The sequence below is a fragment of the Lepidochelys kempii genome, chromosome 1 (genome assembly GCF_965140265.1).
Source record: "Lepidochelys kempii isolate rLepKem1 chromosome 1, rLepKem1.hap2, whole genome shotgun sequence".
NCBI classification, from domain to species: Eukaryota; Metazoa; Chordata; order Testudines; family Cheloniidae; genus Lepidochelys; species Lepidochelys kempii.
Window position 1 is genome coordinate 138,892,144 of NC_133256.1, and position 27,730 is coordinate 138,919,873.

General features: G+C 42.1%; 1 protein-coding gene across 2 annotated transcripts; it reads left to right on the top strand.

Annotated features, from left to right (window-relative positions):
- Positions 1 to 27,648, top strand: PDHA1 (pyruvate dehydrogenase E1 subunit alpha 1). 2 transcript variants are annotated; one of them, XM_073356788.1, is made up of 12 exons: positions 1 to 143; positions 6,100 to 6,114; positions 9,848 to 9,916; positions 14,799 to 14,972; positions 15,974 to 16,100; positions 17,432 to 17,523; positions 18,140 to 18,232; positions 20,861 to 21,016; positions 21,170 to 21,241; positions 23,003 to 23,070; positions 24,992 to 25,100; positions 27,151 to 27,648. In XM_073356788.1, exons 1-12 carry the CDS (start codon positions 78 to 80, stop codon positions 27,313 to 27,315), a joined length of 1,206 nt encoding a protein of 401 aa, XP_073212889.1. In that variant the 5' UTR covers positions 1 to 77; the 3' UTR covers positions 27,316 to 27,648. The 2 variants fall into 2 exon arrangements, with proteins under 2 accessions (XP_073212889.1, XP_073212897.1); XM_073356796.1 differs by lacking the exon at positions 6,100 to 6,114.
- The last annotated feature ends 82 nt before the right edge of the window (positions 27,649 to 27,730 follow it).

A 27,730-nucleotide genomic window follows, 5' to 3' on the forward strand; every position in this document is an offset into this window, starting at 1 on the left:
CTCCGCGCCGCTCCTGGTCGGCCCTAGCGGCCCTGGCTGAAGGAGACTGGAGGGCAGCAGGCTGCTCGTGCCCCCTCATGCGCAAGATGCTGCTGGCCGCGCTCTCCCGCGTGCTGCAGGGCCCGGCCGCCGCCGCGAGACCGGTGAGGGGGGCCGGGGGCGGCGGGGAGCGGCGCGAGCGACCCGCGTCCGGGTGGGGGCGGGCCGGGCCCGAAGCGGAGCGTGGGGGTTTGTGGGTCCGGCCGGAGCGCGGCCCCGGGCTGGAGAAAACTGGGCCCGTGCGGCCGGGCGGGGCGGCAACCGGGGCGGCTGATGTCGCCCGCACTCCGGAGTCACTGCGGGCTTGTGGCTTTTTCAAGGCGTTTAAAATGAGAACGCGAAGAATGGAGTGAGTCCGTGTCCGCTTTCTGTGATGTGAAGGGGGGATTCCCGGGCCCAGAAAGGGGCACTGCTGAGGGCAGTGTCTGGGCTCATGCTGCCACAGTGAGATGAGATCCTCTTTTACAAAATCGGATTGTTTACGCCAGAGGATGTTCCCTCCAGGGGCGCTCCTTGCAGATCCAGGCACAATTACCCTTTGTACATGTACACAGCTGTACGCAGCAAGTTGGAACACAGGTTTGGTTTATTTAGATTCGCTACAAGTTGAAAATATCTCCTTGAAGTCTCCTGCGGTTTCCGACCTGTTTCTGTTAGCCCGTGCTGCCTCACTTTTTGTCTTAAGTTCCTAATTCGGGTCAGATCATCAGTGGGTGTAAATGGGTACTCTTTTACACCAGCTGAGTATCTGGTCCTCTGTCTCAGGCCTGATCTGCACTAGAAAATTAGGTCACTTTAACTGGTTTCAGAGTAACAGCCGTGTTAGTCTGTATTCGCAAAAAGAAAAGGAGGACTTGCGGCACCTTAGAGACTAACCAATTTATTTGAGCATAAGCTTATGCTCACGAAAGCTTATGCTCAAATAAATTGGTTAGTCCCTAAGGTGCCACAAGTCCTCCTTTTCTTTTTGTCAGTTTAACTGCATCAGTCAAGGATGTGAAAATCCACGCCCCGGAGCAGTGAGGTTAAACCAACCTAAATCCCAAGGTAGACAGTGTAGAAGGATGAATTCTTCCATTGATCTAGCTATCGCCTCTCCGGGAGGTGGATTACTTACACCAGTGGGAGAATCTCTCCTGTTGGTGTGGGTAGTGTCTACACTGAAGCACTACAGCAGCGAAGTTGTGCCGCTGTAGTGTTTTAAGTGCAGATGAATCATCAAACTGTTGCTGCATAATGCTCTTTTTCTGATTGCTCTGAATTCTCCCTACCATCACCATTTATTCTTGAGCATTGCAGACTCTCCTCATTCTGCCAGTTTCCCCCATTTATTTTGTTATGCATCTCCCATCATGCTGCTGGTACATTTGGAACAGTCTCCCTCTTTTCATCTCTCAAATCTTGTTTCCTCCTTAGACTTTTCTTCAAAACTCACTTCCAGAGATTCTTTTTACCCTTTCAGTATCAACCCCCACACCTTTCCTTATAGCAGCTGGTCATGTCTTGTGTCTGTCTTGTTTAACTTACTTTGTAAATAGTTCAGGGTGAAATATGTCAACACAGGTTTGTAAAGTGCAGTATAAACTTGCAGTGGTATGCATATTATCACATGAAATGCTATTAAAACCAGATAGTAGGAGCTGGTCCTGTGTTCTAGTGGCAGAGCAACGCTCTTTTTTGATTTTGTCTCACTAGGAGCTGGAAGGGTGTGCTATTTGACCCTAAAAGAAAAGGAGTACTTGTGGCACCTTAGAGACTAACAAATTTATTTGAGCATAAGCTTTCTTGAGCTACAGCTCACTTCATCGGATGCATTCAGACCCTATTTACTAACTTCTATAGTTGATATGAAAAATGTTTGTTTTTTGACAGGCTTTGCAGAATGCTTTGTCCTACCCTACTTAGGTCAGTCCAACCTTTCCTTCACTCAACTTGGGAACTCTTGGTAGTGAAGGGAAGTAAGGAGCAAAAGTGGGAGTTATCTTAAGGCACTGAGAGGGTTAAGGCGGGCAGGGAGTAGCCTGAGCTTCTTAAGACTTCAGTTGTCTTCAGTGCATCTTTTGCCAAATGTACTTAATAGAACAAAAGTGTATGAGTTTAAATAGAATATCAACTTAAAACATCAGCAGAGGAAAATGCAGAGAGGTTCAATACTGAATGGGTTAATGAAAGGTAAATCTTTTGGGAAGGAAAAGGAGACTTAATCTTTTCCTGACTGCAAACCTCAGTGATCTTGGGTCTGAGGTCAGTCCACACTAATCTAGTGTAAAATTCCATCTTCATTCTCCAATTGTTTTTAGTGATAAAATAACTAAGGCTTGAAGATTAAAATGAGAATAGATGGTTGAGAGGGAAAGTTCAAAATGCTAATTTACAGATACTGTCAAAACATCCTACCATTGTATGCATTTTTTTACATACTGTTGTTGCATGTGTAATCCTAAAGTTACTAAAGATCAGAGAATACAATTCTTATTTTTCCGTTTGTATAAAATGTCAAATGTACAAAGTAGACAAAGGAAGCTTCACTGTTTCCCATGTCTAGTCATTTGTGTGTGTAAACTCAGAACAGTTGGGGAGGACACCAGCCTTTTTTTAAAATTGATTCAATTTCATTTTGGTGGTGAGCTTTTAAAAATAACTTTTGAAGTGTTGAAACCAAAGAAAGGTAGTGAACCACAGAAGACATTATTGAATTACTACTGTGTGACTTTACAAGATTTTTCATCTTGTGCTATGTTCTTAGGCTGTGTAACCCAATGTCTGCAATTGTGCCGATAAGTGATCTGGTGTTAGCATAAGTGGTCAAATTCTCTTAGTATGCTTTTGGAAAGAAAGCTTTTAAAAATAGTTGCTAGGTGAACTAAAGAGATTCATTCAAAGATGGATTACGATCTGAAACAGATAAGGATGTTCTCTAAATTAAGATTTCCTACATTTCTTCTGTTCACATGTCTGAGCAGTGATCCCAGTTTAAGTGTACTAACATGATTATGAAGACTGTTAGTGTATATTTTTTTTGCTGTTTGTTTGTATTTTGAGTGTGGAATTCATATGTCTCAGGAAGCATATAATCAGACAACTCCCTAATCTTGTACTGAGCTGTTGAAATTGCTGACTATTTTAAGGAGAAAATATCCCATGCTCAGTGAAATTACTTTGTTTAATGAACTTTTATATGAGCTTACATCTTAACATTTTGATCCCTACCCTTCTTTCGCAACTCATTTCCATATAGACAAGAGACCCCCCAGTGAGTGAGACATAGCTCACGAAAGCTTATGCTCAAATAAATTTGTTAGTCTCGAAGGTGCCACAAGTCCTCCTTTTCTTTTTACGGATACAGACTAACAGGGTTGCTACTCTGAAACCACCAACTTCGTGGTATTGAAACTAATCAGTGAGGAGAATGACTTTGGGCTCTGTTTTCAGTGTGCCATTGACCCTCCTCAGTATTACATGGGGAAAAGAGCTTCCCCAGTGACTTCTTCTGCATGGATCTCACACCTGGTAGAAAAAGCCTGGCGAAGCGAGCTTGTGCAGCAGTGTACTTTCCACTCAGTACAGACCTCCGAGGCTTGGTCTACACTAGGAACTTACGTTGGTATAACTGTGTCGCTCCGGGGTATGCATTTTCTACACCCCTGAGTGTACTGACCTAACTTCTGGTGTAGACAGCACTATGTTGATAGGAGGGCTTCCCCCATTGACATAGCTACCACCTCTTGGAGAGGTGGAGTACCTATGCTGGATTTAAAAAAAAAAAAAAAAAAGTTCTCCTGTTGGTGTAGGTAATGTCTTCACTCAGCGCTATGGCGGTGCAGCTGCAGCACGGTAAGCGTAGACAAGCCCTGAGACCGATAGAGTGACTTGCTCACTCTTGCATGGTAGGAGCTAATGGGGAGAAGATATTGGAAGAGAGGCTAAGAATTAATGCATCTGACTTTCATCTTTCCTACACTAGTTTTATACCTGTGTAACTCTGACTTTAGCAGTGTTACTTCTGGTTAACCGGTGAAAGCAAACCAGAATCAGGCCTGCTGTATGGAGAGAGGACATGGGATTGGAGGGGGATTGTCATGCGTAGGAGTTACTTTGACAAAGATAAGGATTTAGTGGGTTAAAAATAGGAAGTAAAAGTGGTTATTAATACCTAGTTCTAATATAGTATTTTTTTATCCAAAGATCTCAAAGCACTTTACAAAAGAGGTAAATATAGTCATCCTCATTTTATAGAAGAGGGAAACTGAGACATAGAGGTGAAGTGACTTGCCTAAGGTCATCCAGTAGGCAGAGCAGATGAATGGGCAACATTCTGAGGAGAATAGTAATAGAGAAATTTTGTAAATGAAAATAGGCAAGTTTGAGGGCTGCGTAGGAATATAACAGGGACAAATGAGCTGAATGGGGTATCCTATTACTCCCTCCTCCTTATTCCACACCACATTGTCTTATTACATGTCTGGAAAGCACCAAACACGCTTTTGAGCACTATACTAAAAAGGTAGATGTTTTCTGAGTCAGGTTTGTGCTGACATGCTTGGTCTGCAGCCTGGACCAATGAGTTTTGTCTCTGTTGTTTAAACTTGCCGGGCTGATTTACCGACCAATCATCAACTTCCAAGATTATGGAATGAGGGCATGAGTAGAAGCAGCGAGAATTCTTTCAGTTGTCAATTGCCTTTCTTTTTCCACCCACTCGATGACTCTGTTGCAGCCCAATTCTTATATTTGTTTTTTTTCCCATTCTCCTTTCATTGTGTATTCTTGTACACCCCACTGCTCTTATGTTTGGGGGTTTTTGCCAGTTGCTCCACTTTATGTTCAGTGTGCTTACAGCGAACTAAAATGTATTAAATTTAAGATCCATGAAGTGGTTTAAAAAATTGATTTCTAGTATATTTCATTTTGAGAACAGCTTGGGGTGAAGCAGATAACTCAAAAAACAAACCAACCAACCCCCAAACCCTTTATAAATTATAGCTTTATAGACTGACAGTACAGTCGCAGAGTGCTACCTCAGGAAGGGAGGAAAGCTCTCTTGCAGAAATCAGGAACTCTGCAGAAGGGGAGGGAGTCTCTCTTGAGAGGAAAAATGCCTTTAGGAGAATCTGTAAAGTAACTTTACCAATGAAGTGTTAAATTATTTAATATTTGACAAACTTTTTTTCCCCCAGATTATGAACTTAGTACCAGGCTTTTAACTCTTAAATGGTGTCCTTTTATGCTGCTGGCATTAGTTCTTGACAGTACATGTTGTCACTGCTTTTGTGAAAATCATTTTAATCAAGAACTGAAATTTTAAGTACATTTCAGGACACTTAACATTATAAAACTGTGTACACCAATTTCAGCATTTATTAGTCTTTACTTTCAGAATGATAGTCCCTATAGAAGGAAACTTCAGGATTCTTCCCTGAACAGCAGAGACTCTAATAAGTGAAAGGGTTATTTTGTCATTTTTGTAACTGAAAGTAGCAGACTGCCCTTTCTGGACGTTAAGAGGTAATCTTTCACTGGATCCGTTCCCTCTGATGCAGCTCATTTGCCACATGTGATCTTTAAGTCATAAAATCCAGGAGCTGATTGCTAGTTCCTCAGGCTACATTAAGGCACCCAATTAGAAATGGCCTGAGCTTTCCTGCACATTTGAGTGCCCAAGCTAGTTCTATTGAGATATCTTAATATTGATTTGGAAACCTAATTTTAGGCTTCCAGGTTTGAAAATTTTGGGTCTGATTCTTTTCCCTGGATTTTGTTACTTACACTGGTGCAAGTCAGTGTTAACATACTGCCAATCAAGAGTAGCACTTATATCCACTTCATAAGGTAATGTTTTACATCTACTTTGCACTCCATGTGCACAGGTGTTAAATGACTTCATGAAGTCCAGAGCTGGGAAGAATCAAGTCATGAGGCCTTAAAGTACATCCATAAGCAAGAGAAATTATAGCACTATCTTTTATTTTGCTAGGCTATTGATTATTTTTTCCCTGAATTGATTTATTACAGCTGTTGACTCTTTTCTCTTTTTGTTTCCTCCAATTGCTGCTACCTTAGGGAGCTGTTAGTGAGGTAAGGCACATCACTTCTGTAAAGGTTTGCTTTTAGCCAGTTAAAATTACGTACATATGTAATCTGCTGTACAAACTTGCTAGCCTTTTTATATAAACCTAAACTCCTTGCTCATTTTTAATGTCACATGTAAAATGGCTAGAGAGCACTGTTAGTATTGCTACATTTTACTTATTTAATCTAATTTTCAGAATGTTTCTTGAATATCTTTAATCTTAGTAGTTTTTTCTTTTAATCTGTTGCATTAAAGAAGGGTTAAAAGGATAGTGAGGTTTTTAGACTGCTTCAAAATGTTTATAGTCTGAGGAAAGTCTTCAGAGTCTAAAAGTGGAGGGTTTTTTGTTTTTAAATTTGTACTCAATTTCTGAGAGAGTACACCAGAACAATATTTTTTGTTAAGCATGAAAATAGTTCTGTTGTCTGTCAGTTGACGCCAACCAACAAACTAACAATAAGTATCCCAGATCCGTGGTTACTGATATTAATTGTCAAAGAGAGATGTTTACCAACCCTCAGGCCAAAACTTTAATTGTTACCCGAGAAAAATAATTTTACATCTGCTCCTTTCAAAACATTGAGGGGAAAAAAACCCAAATGTAAACCAAAACAGGATAAAAATGCAGCCTCTTCCCACAAGATTTTAAAGAGTAAGTAATTAAGAGTGTAAGGAAGTCAGTGTCCTTTTAATGTAGTGATGGTACCAGTGAATTCAGTCATGTAATGTGGATTGTGCATGGTATGCCAAATTTTGGTGAATGTGGATGAAAAGTGATGGGCTGCGGGATGAAGGTTGACAGATAGAGGAGGAAGAAATGGGATTATATTTAGCTTGCTAATAATGTTCTGTAGACTGGTAGTAACTTTGTAGTATGTTGAAATATAATGTGTTTGAGAGATACTGTGTATATATATGTAATGTATGTAGTATTTGCTATAGACATAAATTTATGTGTATATATGATATGTTGTGTGTGTATACATTTTTTCACAGTCCTGAGCAATGTAGCTAGGTCAGCTTACATTTTAGGTGTAGGCCAGGCTTAGATTGCAGTTCACTCTGGTTTCTGGTAATTAATTGCAACTTCATTTTTAAATATGAAAAATTTTGCACCGTGAGCACCACAGTTAGGTCAGCCTAACCCATGGTATAGATGTGGTGAGATGAATGGAAGGATTCTTCCATCAATGTAGCTACGACCTCTCAGAGAAGTGGATTAACTACATTGATTGAAATGATGCAGGCTCTGGCGGGACACTACTGAGAGTATTAATTCAGGACAAATTGCTTAGAGCAGGGCAGTTACAGCCCAAAGCTGGGGTTCCTTCACTACTGAGGTACACCAAACCAGCCAAATAGAGAGGACTTCGGTTTTACCCCGCTGTCTAACCAGAAGTCATACAAGGAATTCCCTTAGACACTCCAATTTCCCAGTATCACCACCAGCCCCACTTCTTATGGGGATGAATGGTTATGAAAAACAATACCTCAGTGAAAGAAAAAGGGTTCTCCAGATCCCAAAGGACCAAGCCCCAGACTAAGGTCAGTAAACCAGTTAGATCTTACCCACAAATCACGCTGTTGCCAATCCTTTAGAATCTAAAATCTAAAGGTTTATTCATAAAAAGAAAAGAAAAAAAATGAGAGCTAAAACTGGTTAAATGGAATCAATTACATACAGTAATGGCAAAGTTCTTGGTTCAGGCTTGTAGCAGTGATGGAATAAACTGCAGGCTCAAATCAAGTCTCTGGAGTACATGCATAGCTTGGATGGGTCATTGAGTCCTTTGTTCAGAGCTTCAGTTTGTAGCAAAGTTCCTCCAGAGGTAAGAAGTAGGATTGAAGACAAAATGGAGGGGATTCCAGGGCCTTTTATATCCTCTGCCATGTGGAAGGACACCTCTTTGTTCTTACTGTGGAAAATCACAGCAGCAAGATGGAGTTTGGAGTCACATGGGCAGGTCACATGTCCATGCATGACTCAGTTCTTTACAGGTAGAGCAGCCATTACTCACATGCTACCTTGACTGTTGTGGATTGGAGTCTCCCAAGGTCCATTGTCAGTTAAGTGTTTCTTGATCGGGCACTTAATCTGAAGAGTCCCTTCTCAAAAAGCTGGCCAAATGTTTCATTGGTGCTACTTAGAATCAAACACATTGAGATACAAGTACATAGCCAATATTCATAATTTCAAATACAAAAATGATACAGACAGCATAATCATAACCAGCAAATTACAACCTTTTCATAGACCCCTTACTTGATCGCCTTTGTACAAGTTTTGGTGCAACTATAGGACCTTGGTTGCAACAATGATCTATACTGTCACAGTTCATGTCAATAATGTCACACCCGGTATGTCGATGTAGGAAGTGTCTACACCATGGTGCTGCTATAGTGTATTTCTATAGTGTAGACCTACCCCTGGGACTCTTATTCCAAAGATGTACGTGCACTGTTATGTACTGCCTTGTCTGTTTGCCCGCTCCTGGTAGAATGTCTTACCTGTTCATATTACGAAAAACATTAGGTTATAAAATCAGTTAAGCAATAGAATAAACTGCCAAGGTAACTTGTAGGATCACAATCCTAACAGACTAGAGTGACATCCATCTGTAAGAACTTTTTTTTTTTTTAAAGTAAAACTGAAAAATATCCTGTCATTGTGGGGTGGGAGGTGAACTACATGATGTGCTATATGACCCTTTCAGGTGACCATATATGTCAGCAGCTTGGCTGAATGAGTTATTGGAATTGCTCTTTTATATAGCTAGATAGGAACTTGGGCTTTTGGAACCAAAGGTAAAATGTTGTATTCACTATGCTGTATAGACAGTGGGTGGATGGATGGATAAGCAATTGTTGCAACATAACTATCATTTATGAGAGTTACAAAGGAGTGTTGAGTAGCCCCCTAATCTGTGCCCACTTTATTTTAAAATGTACCGCTTGTTCTTTTACATTTCCTTCTTGAAGCTTTCTGGGTCTTAGGTCCCTGGCCCTTATGGTTTCACACTGTTTTCAAGATCTGACTGTGCTGCTCTGGCTCAATCTATGCTATTCTTTATTCCTCAACTATCTGTTCCTGTCATTACCTTTCTAAAGTGGGTCTAGGTTGTCCCTAGAAGTGAATAATTTTAAATCCTGCCAAGTCATGGGGACTGGTCTAGGGATGAAAGGTAGCTGTTAACTTGAAATGATTAGAGCAGCCTAAATTTCAGAAAATTTGTATTTTTCTTGCTATTCTAATATAGGTGAAATTAACCCCTATGCAGAGGGCCAGGACAAAGCCTATGTCCTACTCACCCTGTGTTCTCACACGGTAAATTTCACACACCCACAAAGACAACTTCCCTTTGAGTTTGATGCTCTTGATGCTTGCAGGATCTTAAGAACTGTTCAGAATCCTCATGTTTCCATTATTACTTAGTTATTGATCACTGTTGCGAGCTTAAGATGGCACCCAATCTTCTGTTTAAAAAAACTTTAAATTCAAGTTAGAAAAGGAGTTCTAATATCTAGGGAGGGGTACAAGTTAAAATCCAAACTACTCTCTAGTACTATGGGAAGATAAACATAATTTGTGAGTTAAGCACTTTCCATTGGTATCTGGAAGTACTGTATGTGCTACATATAATGTTGACTGATTGTTTAAATGACTGGGGAAATGTTCTTTTTCCTTGGGATTGTTGTTGACTTCTACATTTAAATAACATGTATTGGGGTTTTTTTTAGGTTTCCCGTGTGGTGGTGGCATCTCGTAACTACGCAGATTTCACAAGTGAGGCTACATTTGATATTAAGGTAAGGAAGTTGAATATTTCATTTTTGAGAATTAGCATTAAATAGAAGTATTGTTGTAGATATTACCACTGTGGATTTCTCTGTAAGAAAAGACATAATTTCTGAATGTTCAAAACCAAACATTTTTATATCTATCTGCACCTGGCAGGAGTTCACAACTGTTATTTCCTCAGTGCATGAAAAAAAGTCAAATTACGCGACGAGTAAAAATTGTTGCTGTCTGGGATATTTAAAATGCTAATGTAAGATTCTGAGGTAACTAAAAACAGAAAATAGCATAAATTATTGAGATGAAAAACTGAAATATTGTGAACTTAGGACTGGAAGGGACCTCCTGAGTCCTGGAGTCCAGTCCCCTGCTATTCAGGCAACCCTCACGTATAATCCTGTTCATAAGTGCATCAAGCTCTATCTTAAAATTAGGGAGATTGTTTACCCCTACTAATCCTATTGGAAGGCTGTTCCAGAACATTACTCCTCTGATGGCTAATTTCTAATTTCCAGTCTATATTCATGACTAGTTTATACCCATTTGTTGTTGTGCCAGCTTTGTCCTTTAGCTTAAATTGCTCTTGAGACATGTACTAAGCATCTGCACAGACTCATGAGGATGAAGGTCTCTTGTCTTTATACCCAGCATGCCAGCAGGCATTGGATTGACCGGGCCCCTTAGTAGTACACAATACCATTTTTCACCTTTTGGCCCTATCAGTATCCGCAGAATCTAAAGTTTGAGGTCAGTTCTCTTAAGGGGCTCAGTCATTCTCTCCTATTTGGGTTTCCCTCACAGTCTTCTATCAGAGGAGTGGCATTTGCTGCTCCCCATGTGTGATAGTCAGGGTCCAGTTATCCCAAGGAGAGAACAGAAGGTTTAAATCATTAGTCTCATAGTCATTATGAGATGTATACAGTTTATGGTTGTGAATATATGTATGTGTGTATGTAGAAAATTGTAATAGATACTGTGGTGCGACTTCAGCATCACCTCACAACAGGGCAGTGAAGCAATCAGACCGAGAGGAATTATCTCCCCACCCAGAGGAGACTAGCTTCAAACATATAGCCATTGGCCAGTCTGAGAAAAATCAATGAGGAACCATCAAAGTAAAGGGAAATAGCTTGAAACTGAAAAGAAAATCAGTCTTCAAAAACTAAGAAAGGAGGGAGTTTTCCCCACTTTGAATATCTATTGTGAGTAGTGACTGAAGCGGGGGGGAGGCAAACCATTTTAAAATGGAAGTGATTTGAATTGAAGAGCCTCCTGCCTTGAGACTGTCCCCCAAGTTCTGGATGCTATCAGTGAATACTGACATAAGCACCAACTCTGTGGATGCTCCAGCCCTGGAGCACCCACGGAAAAAAACTAGTGGGTGCTTAGCACCCACCGGCAGTCAGCTTCTCTCCACCCCCTGCCAGTGTCCCTGCTGATCAACTCCTCTCCCTCCCTCCAATCGCCTCCTGCCTTCCGCAATGAGCTGTTCCTGCAGAGCAGGGGTGGGACGAGGTGGCTGGAGGTGGGGCCTTGGGGAAAGGGGTGGAGTGGGGGTGGGGCACTGCCGGGGCAAGGAAGAAGCCAGCGCCTGTGAATACTGGATCCCCCTTACAGCTAAGGGGTAAGCTGGGAAACTTTTAAGGCAATAGGTAACTCTTATTATAAAAGGGATTTTATCTAATAGGAAAGTGCAAAGCCTGTGATTGTCTTTGTTTATTTTCATACCAAGCAGATCTCTGTTGTGCAAACTGGAACACATGCTCCACACAAAATAAACTGGTATCTGAGGGACTGGCTTCATGTCTTCAAGGATGACAGATCAGATGTGAAAAATCCAAGTATCTGGTAGTTAAGAACTTGGGATGGACATATTTAGGGAGACTTGGGACTGAAAGGGCTGGCATCACCCAGCAAAGAGTAATTGGGCTGGTGAGAGCCAGGGTCAAACCTTATGCTTGTGGGCCGGCTGCTGGTGTCAGAGATCTGAACCATGGCTGCACAGCACCAAGGCATCCAAAGGGCAGGCATTAGCCTGGTCTGGGTGGACCCCAAAATGTCACACCATAGCAGAAGCCATGGGTTCCATATCTCAAAGATGCAGCCTTTCCCTCAGGTCTGTGTGGATTCTGGGGAACATGCAAGAGGGAATGGGGCATCCTCTGTAATTGTTTGGTTTGCTACAGTCCCTGGAGAATGTGTTCCCTATGCCACTAGCTACCCCAGGAAGGAGAGGTTGCTTTGGAGCACAGAGAGGGGAAAACAGTTTCAGTTACTTCAGACTCTGTCTGCAGTAATTTATGCTCACTTCCTGTTCAGGTTTTGGAAAGTACCCACTTCCCACTCATCCAGACTGGTGGAAGCTTCCTGCATGGTATAAGGGTGGGGAGGGCAGTATGTTGCAAAGGTGGCGTCCCTTTTGGCAGGCAAAGGGAGATCCTGCACACAACGCCCTCTGTGTGCTGGTGCACAGAATAAGACCTGGTCCTATTGTGATGGGGTCCCCGGGGTGCAACCTGGACTGTGGGACCGCTGAGCCCTCCAAACCCACCAGCCTCGCTTGCCTCTCACACTGTGATGCTGATGTCAAACTATAAACCTCTGACAGGCACTGCACTTACACAGCCATCCACAGGCAGGGACATACCCAACTGACTTACATGAGTGATCTCCCAGCCACTCATGAACCAGCAATAGAGAGGTTCCAGCCAATTCTCCGTCCTGCGCCCCCACCAGCTCCCCAGCCTTGTACCCCAGAACTGTACTATCTTGCACTGGTCAGAAGCCTGACCAGTGTAAGTTCATTACTTAGTTCACCACTTCTTCATAGGAAAATGGACATACGCCAGCCTTTGTGACCTGAGTAGATTTCCCAAGCACTTTTGACAAACTCACTGGTAAGGATAAAACATTAACTTGGTTTATTAACTACAGAAAGATAGTTTTTAAGTGATTATAAGTGGTAGGTATAAAGGAGATAGTTACCTTAAGAAGTAAAAATAGAAACATGCATTCTAAATCCTAAACTTTTATTCTAAGCAAGTGTTGGATCGAACAGCTTTTCTCACCCTGACAGATGGTACAAGCAGGTTACAGTTCCTCAGTACATAGACTGGAGTCCCTTTCCAGCCTGGGACCAAACTTCCCCATTTCAAAGTCTTTGTCCTCCAGATGTTCTTCCAGATGTTGGGGGTGGGGGAGGGAAGAGACCCACTGTCTCTTTTATACTTTCTTCCAGCTTGCTGGAAAGATCTTTGCTGTGACGTGTTAGTCTGCCCCTATGGGGTACTTGTCTTCTCCAGCAAGTCTCTGGGATAGTGGATTGGGTGTTAACGAGTCATTAATACTGTCTGGCTATTGATGGCTACTCCTTTGTTGTAACTGAAAGGCTGGTTGTGGGAGTTCCCAGCCTCAGAACATATTTCCATAACACATATAGCAATACTTCACATCTTCACATACAATGATATGGTAGTATATACAATCCCACAGGATATTAATGTTCACCGGATCAAGACTTATAAAATGATATCCCTCAAGGCATACTTTGTACAAAACATATCCTAATATCACAGTGGTGAATATGGGGGCTCCAGAGGGCTCCTTTGAGGTACAGAGTGTCTCACCTATGTTGCGAGCCATTATGGTTTTTAAGATTATCTTTGGAATGTGACTTATGAAGCAGTGCTGTCTTCCTGAGTCTGCAGATAGAATAGTTGGGTCGACTTCTTCCTGGTGTAAGCCCACTGGTATCAGTGGATTGTCACTGGAGATGAAACAGCTCTACTAGCTGTGGGGTACAAAATGGAGCATTAACTTTGAAGTGTAACAAAGACTGCGTAAATGTCCCCACTGCTAATTATTTTACAGCCGACCCCTTTAACAAACATTCTGATCATCACAGTCTTGTGGGGAGAATTTGAGTAGATTACCACCACTTCCCTATCTGACCCCGGATAGTACTGTGACCCCTTCCTCCACAGAAAGACAGCCATGTAAAAGGATCAGACTCTTTTTTTTTCTGTCCTTTGATAGGGCACATACAAAGTAGACTGGCCTGCTGAAAAGGAATAGCCATACTAAAGGACTGAGTATCTAAGTTCCCTCTAAGCTGCGCAGCAGGCTATAAAGGACCGTGCAGGCACACAGCCACAGGGGCCTGGACAGGGGAGAGGTAGGGGCTGGGCAGGGAGGGGAGGAAGCTGGGGTGTGCAGGGCTGGCCCCAGAGCTGCTGCTGGTGGGGAGATGGCTAGGGGGAGTTCTCTCCTGCTGGGGGAGCCTGTACCCCAAACCCCTCATCCCTGGCCCCACCCCAGAACCCACACCCCCAGCCAGAGCCCTCACCCCGCTACACCCCAAGCCCAAACTCTCTGCCCCAACTCCTGCACCCCAAATCCTTCATTCCCAGCCCCACCCCAGAGATTCAATCAACTCATCTAGATATTTGCTTTTTAGTGAAGTCAGTACAAATTAAAATTTCATACAGACGATGACTTGTTTATACTGCTCTATATACTGTACACTGAAATGCAAGTACAGTATTTATATTCCAGTTGATTTATTTTATAATTATATGGTAGTAATGCGAAAGTAAGCAATTTTTCAATAATAGTGTTCTGTGACACTTTTGTATTTTTATGTCTGATTTTGTAAGCAAGTAGTTTTTAAGTTAAGTGAAACTTGGGGATATGCAAGACAAATCAGACCCCTGAAACGGGTACAGTAGTCTGGAAAAGTTGAGAACCACTGGTTTAGACCTAAAGATTCAGGTTTTACTGTTCAGAAACTATCTGGAACTTGAACATAATAAATTAAAATATTGGATTTTTAGTGCTGAGATGAGAAACAGGGACATGTACCTTATTGAAATACCTCCTTGATCGTTTCTTTAGAAATGCGATCTCCATCTCCTGGAAGAGGGCCCTCCTGTCACAGCAGTGCTGACTCGGGAGGAGGGACTCCGTTACTATAGGACTATGCACACCATTCGGCGCATGGAACTGAAGTCAGACCAGTTGTATAAACAGAAGATTATTCGTGGCTTCTGCCATTTATGTGATGGTCAGGTGAGTGATAGGTCCAGAGAGTTCATAAAACAGTGTGGAGTCTTTGTTTGTTGCATTATTTAATGTAGGGGTTTGAATGAAGAGGGAGCTAAGTTTAGAAGCATAAATAAATTTTAGAAGTGGAAAATACCTTAGTCTTAAAGCATAGCTGGATCACGGACACCCCTTCTCTTTCAGCATATGTATAAACCAAAATTTGGTCTATTTTTCCTTATTTAAAAAGACAAACAAAAAATCCACTTTAGATCATATGTGCCCCAGCTAATGAGGTTGGAAGAAGATCTACCTGTAGCTTCCTCAGGGCAACAGATGGGAGGGAGAAGGCAGAAAGTGCTGAAGATGGGCACAGGGAACCAGTATCTGCAATGTTCTGTTTACAGCTAATCTGGAGGTGGAGACAGGGCTTGGGGTTCCCTGTTTCCTCCACATCAAGCTTCCCAGATGTCCTTTGGGAAGGCTGGGGCAAAAAACATTTGGCCTCTAAAATAGCATCTGCCAGCAGGGAAAGAACTTCAGGGATGTCTGTGGCCTAGTTTTGCTGCCTGTCCTTTTTCCCCCTTTTTGGGTGTGGTGCAAAATCCCCTCTTCTGTGAGATGGCTGGTGATACTTGTCTCCCCCGCTCACTGATCATGGGGAATGGAAAGGTCAGTCACGGTGAGCATGGGAAGAGCAGTGCTTAAGAGGTTGAACACACAGGCAGTGACAGTGGTCTGCAAGCTTTCCTAGTTTCTCACCTTCCTGAACATAATCATCAATCTCCTCCTCTGCTGGTTTTGATTATTTTGGAGTTGCAGACTGTTGTAGTCAAAGGACCTAGCTCCAGCCCCATGTCAGGCATATGTCTCTGTTGGGGTGCAGGACAGTTGACTGTACCTGGTGCCTCCATTGCTACAGGTCTTCTAAGTATGGACTGGGGACCTTGGCCCCCAGCCTCAAGAGCTGGTTAGAGGAGTCTCCTGTTTTGTCCCCTGTTGTCAGACTTATTTTTCCTTTACAACAGGAAGCATGCTGTGTTGGACTTCAAGCTGCCATGAAACAAACAGATCACTTGATAACAGCATACCGGGCTCATGGCTATGTCCACACACGTGGAACTCCTGTCCGAGAGATCCTTGCTGAGCTTACAGGTTCATTTTGAATAAAATAATAAAGATAAATGAGGAACCAGGCACTGCTGTACTTATCTTGCATCAGCATTTCCAGATAACATCTAAACCAGTGATACTCAGACTGAGGCTCGCGAGCTGCAAGTGGCTCTTTAATGTGCCTCCTACAGCTCTTTGCTGCACATGATATTAAAACACTGTGTGATTTAATTAGTAACCAAGATGCTTTTACTATGTTATTAACCAATTGTAGTTGATAAAATAATAATACTTGATCATTTTGCTGTGAGAATAATATACATAAAAAACTAAATATTTCCTGTCATACTGTGTAAATATGAATATATAGTCCTATAGTAAATTAAACCGTGAATTTACACTGCTGTGGCTCTTTTGGGTTAATGAGGTTCCTGAACCACTGAGGTCTGAGCATCACTGATCTAGACTAACTATGACATACTAAATACATTGGGACATGGGATGTCACACAGTAACATGGGAAAGTTAAATCATCAGTATTCTGTGACCTCTCTGGATGCCTCACAATAAAGTCACAAGGTAACTTTAATACTCAGATACTTCTCATGACTTGGAGTAAATAATACAAAATGCTATTCCTTTCAGTTAACACCACTTCTGAAAGCTTTTCTTGATATCATAGACTCTGTCTACATGAGCATTATCTAGAAGCATGTCTTGCTACAGTAGCTTTATTATTACTTGTGCTATACGTCCCATCTAAACTATGCTTTTGGTGGACCTTATTTATTCATGATAGGACTTGACACCCTCCAGTTTTGCAGTTTGGATGGTTCCGACCCTGAGCTGTACTACTGCCTTGGTCTTTACAGGAGTTGTAGCACAGCACGGCTTCACCTATAACGCACAACTGAATTGTGTCAGGGACGACCTGATTACACGAGGGAACTCTTATTATGATAATTGCTACAGTGAAACTGAGATAATAGATTAGACTGGTCAGGAAAACCCAGGTTAGAACCTTTGTCTCAGGAACCATATTTACACGAGGTTGTGACTAACCGTGTTTCTCTGCTATAGCTTATAGCATGTATCAGAGGTATGAGGGGACTGACTGAACACAGATAGGATCTGCTTCCTTGTTAGAAAATACTAAGCTGTTATAGAATGATGGGACTCTTCCTGTAGATGTTTGTTTTTCATTTCTCTCGCTAATCTCATTTAGTGTTTACTTTGATGCTAGTGGTAATGGTTGCACTGTTTTCGTCTATTCCCCATCTGTTTGTAGCTACCAGTTGTGTCCTGTCAGATACTTAAAACGTAACCTCTTTGGAAAAGGGTCTGTCTTTTCATGATATGTCTGCACCTTTCAGGTCGGAAAGGAGGATGTGCTAAGGGAAAAGGAGGATCCATGCACATGTATGGCCCGAACTTCTATGGGGGCAATGGTATTGTTGGTGCTCAGGTACTATGATGCAGTGTGCAAATGTCTAGCATTTTAAAATCAAATTAAATCTCACTTAGAGAGGTTCTGTGCCAGCGTCACCTTTCTTGCTGTGGGCCTGCCTGCAGCAATCACTGCTGTACGTGGCCATAGTCTAAATTGGTTTCCACTTAATCCTTTCCAAGCCAAAACATATAGCTGAATCTAACAGATTAAACTACTGATATTAGTTAATGTTATGTGAAAACTAGAGTTAAGATTTGATTCCTGTTACAATCTAATGGAAATGAGTTAACAGCCTTTGTAGCTATACTCTTCATATATACTCTTCTTCGGGGGGAGGGATAGCTCAGTGGTTTGAGCATTGGCCTGCTAAACCCACGGTTTAGAGTTCAATCCTTGAGGGGGGCATTTAGGGATCTGGGGCAAAAATTGAGGATTGGTCCTGCTTTGAGCAGGGGGTTGGACAAGATGATCTCCTGAGGTCCCTTCCAACTCTGATATTCTATGATTCATTATTAATTGCATACATCTACAAAAGTTAATTTTTATAGTTCTCAGCTGTCTCCAACTGTTCCAAATGTTGCTCTAAAAATATCAGTTAGATTTGTTAGATCTGTTTTATATTTCACTGTAGGTTCCTCTTGGAGCTGGGATTGCCTTGGCCTGTAAGTACTTTGGCAAAGATGAGATCTGTTTGACTTTATATGGAGATGGTGCTGCCAATCAAGTAAGCTTTCTTGATTTTAAATGTGTTTAGTAAGAGTAGTCCTATGTATGCCCTATTGACATTCATTTCAATCACTTTGTGATTTATATGTAGAAGTCAGTAAGTCTGGCAGTTGTGATGGAGGGAGGGTTTTAGAATGTGGACAGTTGTCCACTGGTAACTGCTTAAGAACCAGACTCATGTCATATAGATTGCTGAGCAGTTGTCAGAGAACTTTTGGTCACTCTCAGGCTGCTGCTCTGTCTAGTCACTCTATGTACTTTAAAAAGAAAAGGAGGACTTGTGGCACCTTAGACTAACAAATTTATTTGAGCATAAGCTTTCGTGAGCTACAGCTCCCTTCATCGGATTAGTCTCTAAGGTGCCACAAGTCCTCCTTTTCTTTTTGTGGATACAGACTAACACGGCTGCTACTCTGAAATCTATATACTTTAGGCATTCACACTGATTGAATTATAGAAATATTTTAGAGCTTGAAAAATTTAAGTTTGGAAGGCTTATAAGTTAGGGAACCAGGCTTGCTTTCCGAAGGTAGATCTGAAAGACAAGAGAAGTGGTGGTGGAAATCTTCACCCTAGTGGTTCTTCACATACCAGAAGTGTAAAGGATCCTGGAATGCCTACAAGGGTCTGCTTGGAAGCACATCTTTCACTTAAACTTATTGCTAGTAGGTGCCTTATAATTTTGAAGCGCCATATTCCCCACCACTCCCCGCATTTGGAGCTCTGTTCCCCTGCAGGAAGCTGTGGGGGAGTGGGGCCAGATCTTCACTATTCTAGCACTGTCTAGCCTGCAAGTTTTGAGGGGAGAGGTCTTTACATACCCTGGACCTGCCCTGTGAACAACTCTCATACTGCCTGCCTCTGCTGTTGCTCATGGCTTTCCTAAGTAGGGGAAGCATGATGTTGACATGATTCTTGAGTTTCTCTGCTGTCCAGAGTTCTCAAGTGCCGCACTCAAACTGACTAGTGGTGTTAATTTCATTCTGACTTCACTCTGTTGGTGCTTGGAAAAATCCATGAGCTGTAGCAGACATAATAGACCTGTCTTCCTGAAGACCTGGGGTGGGGAATCAGCTTATATTTGATTCACATATGAAAGGTTATTTACTCCTGAGGGCATTCTGCACCAAAATATTAAAATTTCTGTGCACAGTGTTTTAAAATTCTGCAAATTTTATTTGTCAAATAAATGTGGAGGCTCCAGCATGGCATTGGGGAGCACAGGCCACTGGCTTCACAGAAGTGGGAGATGACTGTGCAGCTCCCCTCTCGGACACGGACTCAGCGATGAGGTTGCAGCCAACCCTGACACAGCCCCTCCATGTCAGGTGCACCAGGTGTGGGCAGGCAGGCTCAGCAAGGCAGGATCCAAGTGTGGAGGAGTTTGGTGTGGGCTGAGAGGGTTCTGTGTGGGGCAATCTGGGTGCAGGTGGCTCAGTGGGGGATCCAGGTGCGGGGAGGATCTGCATGCACAGGGGCTTGTTCGGGGGGTTCTGGGTGCAACAATAATGGGACTCTGCAGAGGGGGTCCAGGTGAATGTGGTTGGGGCTCAGTAGGGTGGGGATCTGGCTGTGGGTGGCTCATTGAGGTGGTGCGGGGGAAGTGACGCTCGGCAAGACGGTCTGGGTATGAGCGTGTCTGACTTCACAGGGGTGGGCAGTTGTGGTAGCAGCTCCCTGTACAGTGATCCCTCCCTCTGTAGCTGAGGAGCGATGGGCTCAGGAAACGGGATCGGGGAGGAGTTTGCAGAGCTTTCTAAAGCTGGGGGAGAAATCTGGGGGTGCCATGCAAGGGAAGTCCCGTCCTCCCCACAGGGTAGGAGCCACCAGCCAGGTCTTCCCCCCCGTCCTGCCTGCTGACCAGCGGTGATTTTTCTCTCTGCTGCCTGCCAGGGGCACCCAAAAAATACTGCTGGGGAGGGCTGCATGACCACTCTTGTGGCTTCCCTTTGCTTCCCCATCAGAACGTCATTTTTCTGCAGGGAAGCAAAGAAATCTGCAGGGGAACATACATTTTGCACATGCGCAGTGGCACAGAATTCCCCCAGGAGTAGGTTATTTTACCAATAAGGGCTAGAAACTTAACTATAGCAACTTCTACAGAAATCTGGGCTTTAAATCTCCTCTCCCCACACTGTGGAAGCCATTCCAGTTTCCACTAGCAAACGGAGTTCTCAAGTGATGACCTTTTCTGTGACCTCTACTTGCATAGAGTAGTTGATACAACAGAGTTGGAACTTTCTTTATTTAGCAGAAGTAGAACTGTAACACATTACATGTGTAGTCCAACACTGCTTTTATTAAAGTAGTTTTCAAATTTTGTATTGAAAATATTTTAGTTTTGTGAACTCTTTGGTGCATCAGTTTATCCTGAATGTTGCTACCTAGGGATTAAGGATAATATTTTTTAATGGGCGAGTATTTTACTACATACGGGTTAAGATGAAGATTTTCAACCCTATGATTTTCTTTCAAGACTGAACTGACTCAGAATTTGAGTTCACTATCAGAGTTAAATACTAGCCAGACCTTTGATGGAAGTGAAAGAACTCCTGTAGGCCTTGATACTTAAAATTTAAAGAATCCAAAGGGGGACCCAACTTACATGTTACTGTTTTTCTTCCAGGGTCAGATATTTGAAACATATAATATGGCAGCCTTGTGGAAGCTGCCATGCATTTTCATCTGCGAGAACAACAGGTATGGAATGGGTACTTCAGTAGAGAGAGCTGCAGCCAGCACTGACTACTACAAAAGAGGAGACTACATTCCAGGGATAAGAGTGAGAACACTTTCCATCTTTTCCATATTTATGGTGGAGTAGATCATTACAGATCATGAATTCATACTGAATTTATGGGAATACTTAAATTGATTGTTCACCCTCTGAAGTCTGCTCTGATCTTATCTAATTAAAAAGCTTTTCTGTTAACAGGTGGATGGTATGGATATTCTCTGTGTGAGAGAAGCAACAAAGTTTGCAGCTGAACACTGTAGATCTGGAAAAGTAAGTTACTCAATATCAGTCCTTTACCATGGATAAGGTAATTATTTTGTGCTATATTGCTCTCACATACAAAATCTCATACCAAGCCCGTACTCTGCAGTTTTGAAATTCTCTTTGCATCTCTTTTTCTCAGTTAAGGAAAGTTTCAGTGTCAAACATTTATTTATATACTATTTATTTGACCAAATTTTTCTCTATTTCTCTCAGTTTTACAGAAATGGACGGTCTAAATACCTTTTACCATTATTAATTGACTTAAGTAAAAAGACCATATTAAAACTGAAAAGCATGTATTTTCATCCATTTTATGTCTTCTGCTGAGAGGATTTCTGAATATGCTTTAAACAATTGGTTCCCAAACTGGGGGGCGGGCTGCCCGGCCCTTGAGCTCCTGGCCGGGGAGGCTAGCCCCCAGGCCCCCCCCCTGCTGTCCACCCTCCCCCATAGGTACGCCACTGCACAGGCAGTGTGGCTGGCACCTGCCCACCTCCCAGGCTTTCCAATAAGCCAGTCCTGCTGCCCTGAGTGTCCTGGTAAGGAGGGGGGGGATCCCGGGGGGAGCAGTCAGGGGACAGGGAGCGGTTGGATGGGGCAGAGGTTCTGGGTGGGGGGGCAGTCAGGAGACAGGGAGCAGGGGGCATTGGATAGGCGTGGGGGTCCCGGGGGCGGCCTGTTGGGAGTCGGGGCAGTCAGGAGACAGGGAGCAGGGTGGGGAGGTATAGATATGGGGCGGGTCCCAGGGGAGTGGACGGTCGGGGACAAAGAGCAGGGGGGGTTGGATAAGGAGTGGGGTCCCGGGGGGGTGGTTAGGGGCAGGGGGTCCTGGGAAGGGTGGTCAGGGAACAAGGATGATAGTAAAGGAGAAGTGGGGGGTGTGAGGGTTTCTTGAAAACTAAAAAGGGGACGTGATGCCGAAAAGTTTGGAAACCACTGCTTTAAACATTTTATTTACCAATTAAAAGATCAGTGGGGGAAAGAGTAACAATTCTGCTGTATTTGCAACTAATATAAAATAACTGAAGTAAATCTTTGTGAGATCATGTAGGAAGAGTAAAACTGAGCACTAAGTCTGAATTTTTAGAAACAAACTGAGCACTAAGTCTGAATTTTTAGAAAGTTCTCTTTAAAGAAGGCATATACAGTAATTTGAACTAACTCAGACATGATATAAAATCACAATGAAGACCTTCTGTATTGGAGTGTTTGTTCCACTTCATCTGTTCTTTAGAACCAACGTGTAGACTTATGAAGTGGATGAATTTATTTTTGAATACTATTTTTGACACCAGAAGGGTACTGGCATGAAAGAAGCACAAGAGACCTCATCAGTGCTGATAGAGCAAGGTCAACTCCGTTACAATCTTGAAAGGGAAGGACAATTTTATGCAACTGAAATTTGCTGAATAATGATGTACTGATATCTGAAGCTGTGGAGCTATGCTGTTTAAATACTTGAGAACCAGGTAGTGAGAACAAGCTGCCAAGTGAGGTTATTAAATTGCCTTCACAAAACATATATCCAAGGTTCTTCTTGAAACTCATCAAAGAATAGTTTAAGGATAATGAAATATCTCTTGTCCATGTTGCAAGAGATCATGTGTAATGCGAAGAGTGAGCTTGGAAAGGTGTTTTGGGGGAGCATTGGTGTTGTCTCATTCAAACACAAAATTTGTAGCTGAGGCGAGTGGGTAATGCCTGGATCTGTAGTATGTTGTTGTTGCTCTTTAGGCTTATGAAAACAACCATAAACTCTTTTTCCAGGGTCCTATGCTGATGGAGTTACAGACATATCGTTATCATGGACACAGTATGAGTGACCCTGGAATCAGGTACAGTAAAAAGGGTTGTGTGAATTTATTCTATTGGTTAATCTACATACAAGGCCTAGTGAGTGGTAGAAAAGATGGTAGTAATGTTTCCTTCTTTCTCCCTGTACCTGCACACTCGGAATCAAAAAATCAATGTCACTGACCAAAATGTAGAAATGTGGGTATCTTGCTGAAATCCACCTTTAGGCATGTAAAAAAAATTAAGGTTGAAATATTGCTGCTTATGAGACTCAGTTTGACCACTCCTATCCCATTGCCCAAAAACACATCACCAGTCAGTAATGCTATACTGTATCTCTTCATAGGTTTATATTGCACACATCACCGTAATGTGTGACTTAATATCTCTCTCAGTTGCTTTGACTCCTAATACTTCAAAGTGGCATAAGTCCCAATGTTAGATATATTTTTCAAAGATTCACATTCAGTAAGACCTTGTTTATTCTGCACCAACAAATTCCTTTTTCTACTATTTTACGTAAGCTTTAACTGAAAAACAGCTTGCTTTTAAACCTCTCTGGTGCATGCTTTCAATGCAGGTGTTGATTGTCCTTTGGTAGAGAAATTAAAGTAACAGTATTTTATGTAGTTTTCACCCTTAGCACACTAGCTCTACTCCCAAGCGTTTTTAAACACATTGGGGACTGATCACTGTGCTAGAGTTTCCGTGTGGATTCTGTATTTCAGGAAGGATATTTTCTAGCTATTGGAAAACATGGTCTGGTGATGAGAATTTCTAGGAGGAGGTAGTCCTGTTACACCATTCACTCTGTTTGTGTGTGTGTGTGATAATACTTGATTTTAGTCCCTGAAGGCCGGCTGCCAGTTTCTTCAGTGATCAAACAATTTTCTGATTCATAGCTGAGTATAAGAGCAGGATTCTGTTCCTTCTTGTGCTTCATCGTTAAGATTTTTTTTTTTCCTGGGTTCTAACCAGTTACACCTGTGTGATCTAAGGGCATGTCTACACTTATTGGTAGATCAGCACTGCTGCAATCAATGCAGCGAGTGTTGATTTAGCGGGTCTGGTGAGGACATGCTAAATTGATGGGAGAGCCCTCTCCCATCGATTTGTGTACTCCACCTCCCTGAGAAGTGTAAGGGAAGTCGATGGGAGACGCTCTGCTGTCGACACCGTGCAGTGTAGCCACCGCAGTAAGTGGATCTTACTATGTCAGCTTCCGTTACATTATTCACGTAATGGAAGTCGCGTAAGTTAGATGGATTTACCACGGTAGTGTAGACCAGCCCTCAGAGAGCATAATTTGAAAATAATGGAGTTGCATGTGTATCAGTGGGGGACTAGTTTTCCTGCAGGTGGTTTGTGCAGGAAAGGAAAGACTCTGGACCCAGTTTAGGGGGCCAGTGAAGACAGCTGGAAAAATTTTGCAGCCAAAGTGAGCGCTAAGTCTAAATTTTTAGAAAGTTCTTTAACCTGAAAAGGGAAGTAATGGAAGCCTAAAAGTGCAGTCACTGAACCCTAGAGGAGAGATGAGACTGAAGGGAGCAGTCCTCCAGGGGCTACGGCATGAGATGGCTTTAAGTATTTTTCATTTCTAAGTTTAGGCACTGCCTTATGTAGGCAATTGTCTTAAAAATACAAGTATATTCTGTCTAAGTACTTAAATTCCCCGTCGTCTGACGGAGATGAATTCATTAACACACCCCTCACGTGATGGAGCATTATCCCTTTTTGAGGGAGTAAGTCACTTGCCCAGTCATGCAGAGTGGGAGCTGGATCCAGATCTCCCAACATTTTATTAGCCTTCACACCAATAATGACTTTTTTCACCGGTAAATTAACTGTGTTGATTGATTTCATTCTAATTCTTGCTCTGTGTCAGTGGGTAATCACAACTCCGATGTCGGGTGTTCGTGTGGGGGGGACTTATATAATCATGTCTTTCCTTGGCTCCCACAGCTATCGTACTAGGGAAGAAATTCAGGAAGTCAGAAGCAAAAGTGACCCTATTACTCTGCTGAAGGACAGAATGGTTAACAGCAACCTTTCTAGCGTCGAGGAATTGAAGGTATTAAGTGATATTTTGCAGATGACTCTTGGTGATAACCTGTTAAGGCGTAAATGAGCAGCCTGTGAAAGAGCAACAATACGTTGCAGTAAGTGGCCCCGTGAGATGGTGCTGCCAAGAGTTTCTCTCACCCCGGCTGCGTAAAAGTGGTATTGGTGAGAAATAAGGGACTAATAAAAATATTCAGGGTTTTCCTATTTAAACAAAAGGAGTCTAATAACGTTAACTAACTGAGACAAAACTACATGCAAGTGAGTTTACGCTTTACTCCATGTGTTCTGTTTCTGAACAACAGAATTCAGTGCAGTATTTCCCCTTGCAAACTTTGAAGTGAGTGACAGCTCTTGGAGGGGATGGAGGGAAGGCTTTTTGTCACCTGGGAATTGTATTTTAAAATACCTACTACTTGGTGCATGTAAAAACAGGTTTTTTTAAAATTAGGCTATTTTGAAAACCCCAGGGATAAACCACTGCTTCTAGGGATTAACTCTGAAGATGTCAGTTTGGTGGTGACAGGTCCCAGAAAGTCCTCTCTAACATCTCCACCCAAGTGTTGCAAATACTACACTACGGCTGTGTTACACTCTTTCTGCACTTCTTTTCAGTTTCTGCTGTTAATCAAGATAAGATTTTTCTTCTTTGAATTGACTAAACAAATCTGGCAAGAGGCACAGGCCACTTAAAAAGATGAAAGCTTTCAACATCTTAATTTGTAACCAGAACTGAAAAAGAGGAAATGTAGAATATGCGTGTTGTTAATTACAGCTGTAGCTCTTTAAGTAGTGTGTAGGTTTGAGTCTACAAAATAAAAGCATGTCAAATAGTTCAGTTTCCGATAAAGAACAGAACTTTATCATAGGACTTCCATGTAAAAGTAAAGGGGATTGGCCAGATTTACATACTTTCATTTTCTGCCCGGTTCATAGAAAGGTGGTTATATTTTACCTTTGAAGGCAATTTGTGTATAAGAGCCTTTCCTTATTCTGGTCCCAATCCCAGCATTTGGAACGTGAGCATATGCCAACTCTGAAGTGTTCCATCAGTGCATTATAAATTTCATGATGAGGGAGTTATTTTGTTTTTAAATTGGCCTGGAAGGATTAAATGATGATAACCATCCATTTAACCACACACACAAACCCATGAAAAAAATATTTCCATTGAAGTTTACAGAAAGACGAAGTAAGAAAAATGCGGTAAGAACTAACTTAAAGATATTTACTTTATGATATAGACATTGAGATTCAAAAGTTAAAACTTTGTCATTAAATAATTGTCTGACCCTGCCCCCCCCTCATAATTTTCCACATCTCTGAAACTTTAATTGTGCGGGAGGGGGAGCTTTATCATTGACATTGTACACTGCACTTTTTTAAAAAAAGAAAAGTAAATTCTGCCAAGTTCATCTTGTAAGTCTACTAATAATCATACTAAGCAAATTACTGAAACATAATTAGCAGTAATTCTAGAGAAGAGTTAGACTTCTGGTAGTTTATTAATTCTCAGTGTCCTGCATGTGATTACTGCAGTCATTAACCTGTTAGGTAAATTACTTTTTATAGTCATTTGGTCCTGTGGGGAGGAGTTAGTTGCCAGAGTTCAGTAACCCCTCAGGAAATGGCTTATTATTCCCTGCTTGAAAGTTTTGTATGCTTAACTAACAGGTAAAGTTTGCAAAAGCTCTCTCCACATGTGTCTGCCAGTCAGCAGCTGTAATAGAAATGGATAGTGTGATCATAAGATGACTAAAGTGACCTTTGGGCTTGAAGTTTAATTTTAGCCTGTTAGGCATTTGAAGCTCCCATGTTTGGCCAAATCTTGCCGTTCTCATTCAGGCAAATGTAGTTCCTATTGAATACCACTAGAAGTTTGCCTGAATATGGATCTTCTGATGTAACCCTATCTCACTCTGCATTAGTTGCTGAAAGGAGGAAATCCAGCAATGGGGCAGTAACTATTCTGTCTGCCACGCCCTTTTATACAAACAGACCAACATTTCTTTTAAGATTGCTTTCTCTGTCACAGCCTCACCTGTCTTCTGTGTTTTTAGGAGATTGATGTGGAAGTAAGGAAGGAAATTGAGGACGCAGCTCAGTTTGCTACCACTGATCCAGAACCACCCTTGGAAGACTTAGGCAACCATATCTACAAAAATGAGCCACCCTTTGAAGTACGTGGCCCCAGTCAGTGGATCAAATACAAGTCTGTTTGCTAAAATGAATGCAGTTTACTCCAGCAGCCTGTGGCCTTTTTGGGAGGATTAAATTTTGTATTCATAGTAAGAATGAACTGTTCATATTTAAGGTTTGTTTATTTGGAAGAATAAAATTGCTTTCAGCCAAGGACAGCTAAACATTATGTAGAAAAATGCATGAACCCATGGATAAGGAGCTGAATTAGGATAAAGCAATGGTTATTTAAATCGCTATAAATTTGCTTCAGTGGGTGGTTTTGGATTGCTTTACTTACGAAAGTTACTCCTCTAAATGTTTTGAATAAAAATCATGTTATGTACAGTATATAAATATACTGTCACATGAAAGTGGTCTACCGTGCCTGTTCGCTTTGGGTGTGAGATCAGAGGTTTGTGATACCATTTTTTGTTGTCAGGCCCCAACTCTTTGAATAAG

Excerpts from the sequence above, each read along its gene's own strand:
- PDHA1 (XM_073356788.1), top strand. The coding sequence starts at position 78 with ATGCGCAAGATGCTGCTGGCCGCGCTCTCCCGCGTGCTGCAGGGCCCG. Across the intron at positions 18,233-20,860 it reads GAGATGGTGCTGCCAATCAA|GGTCAGATATTTGAAACATA; the intron begins GTAAGCTTTCTT and ends TTTTTCTTCCAG. Across the intron at positions 23,071-24,991 it reads ATGAGTGACCCTGGAATCAG|CTATCGTACTAGGGAAGAAA; the intron begins GTACAGTAAAAA and ends TGGCTCCCACAG.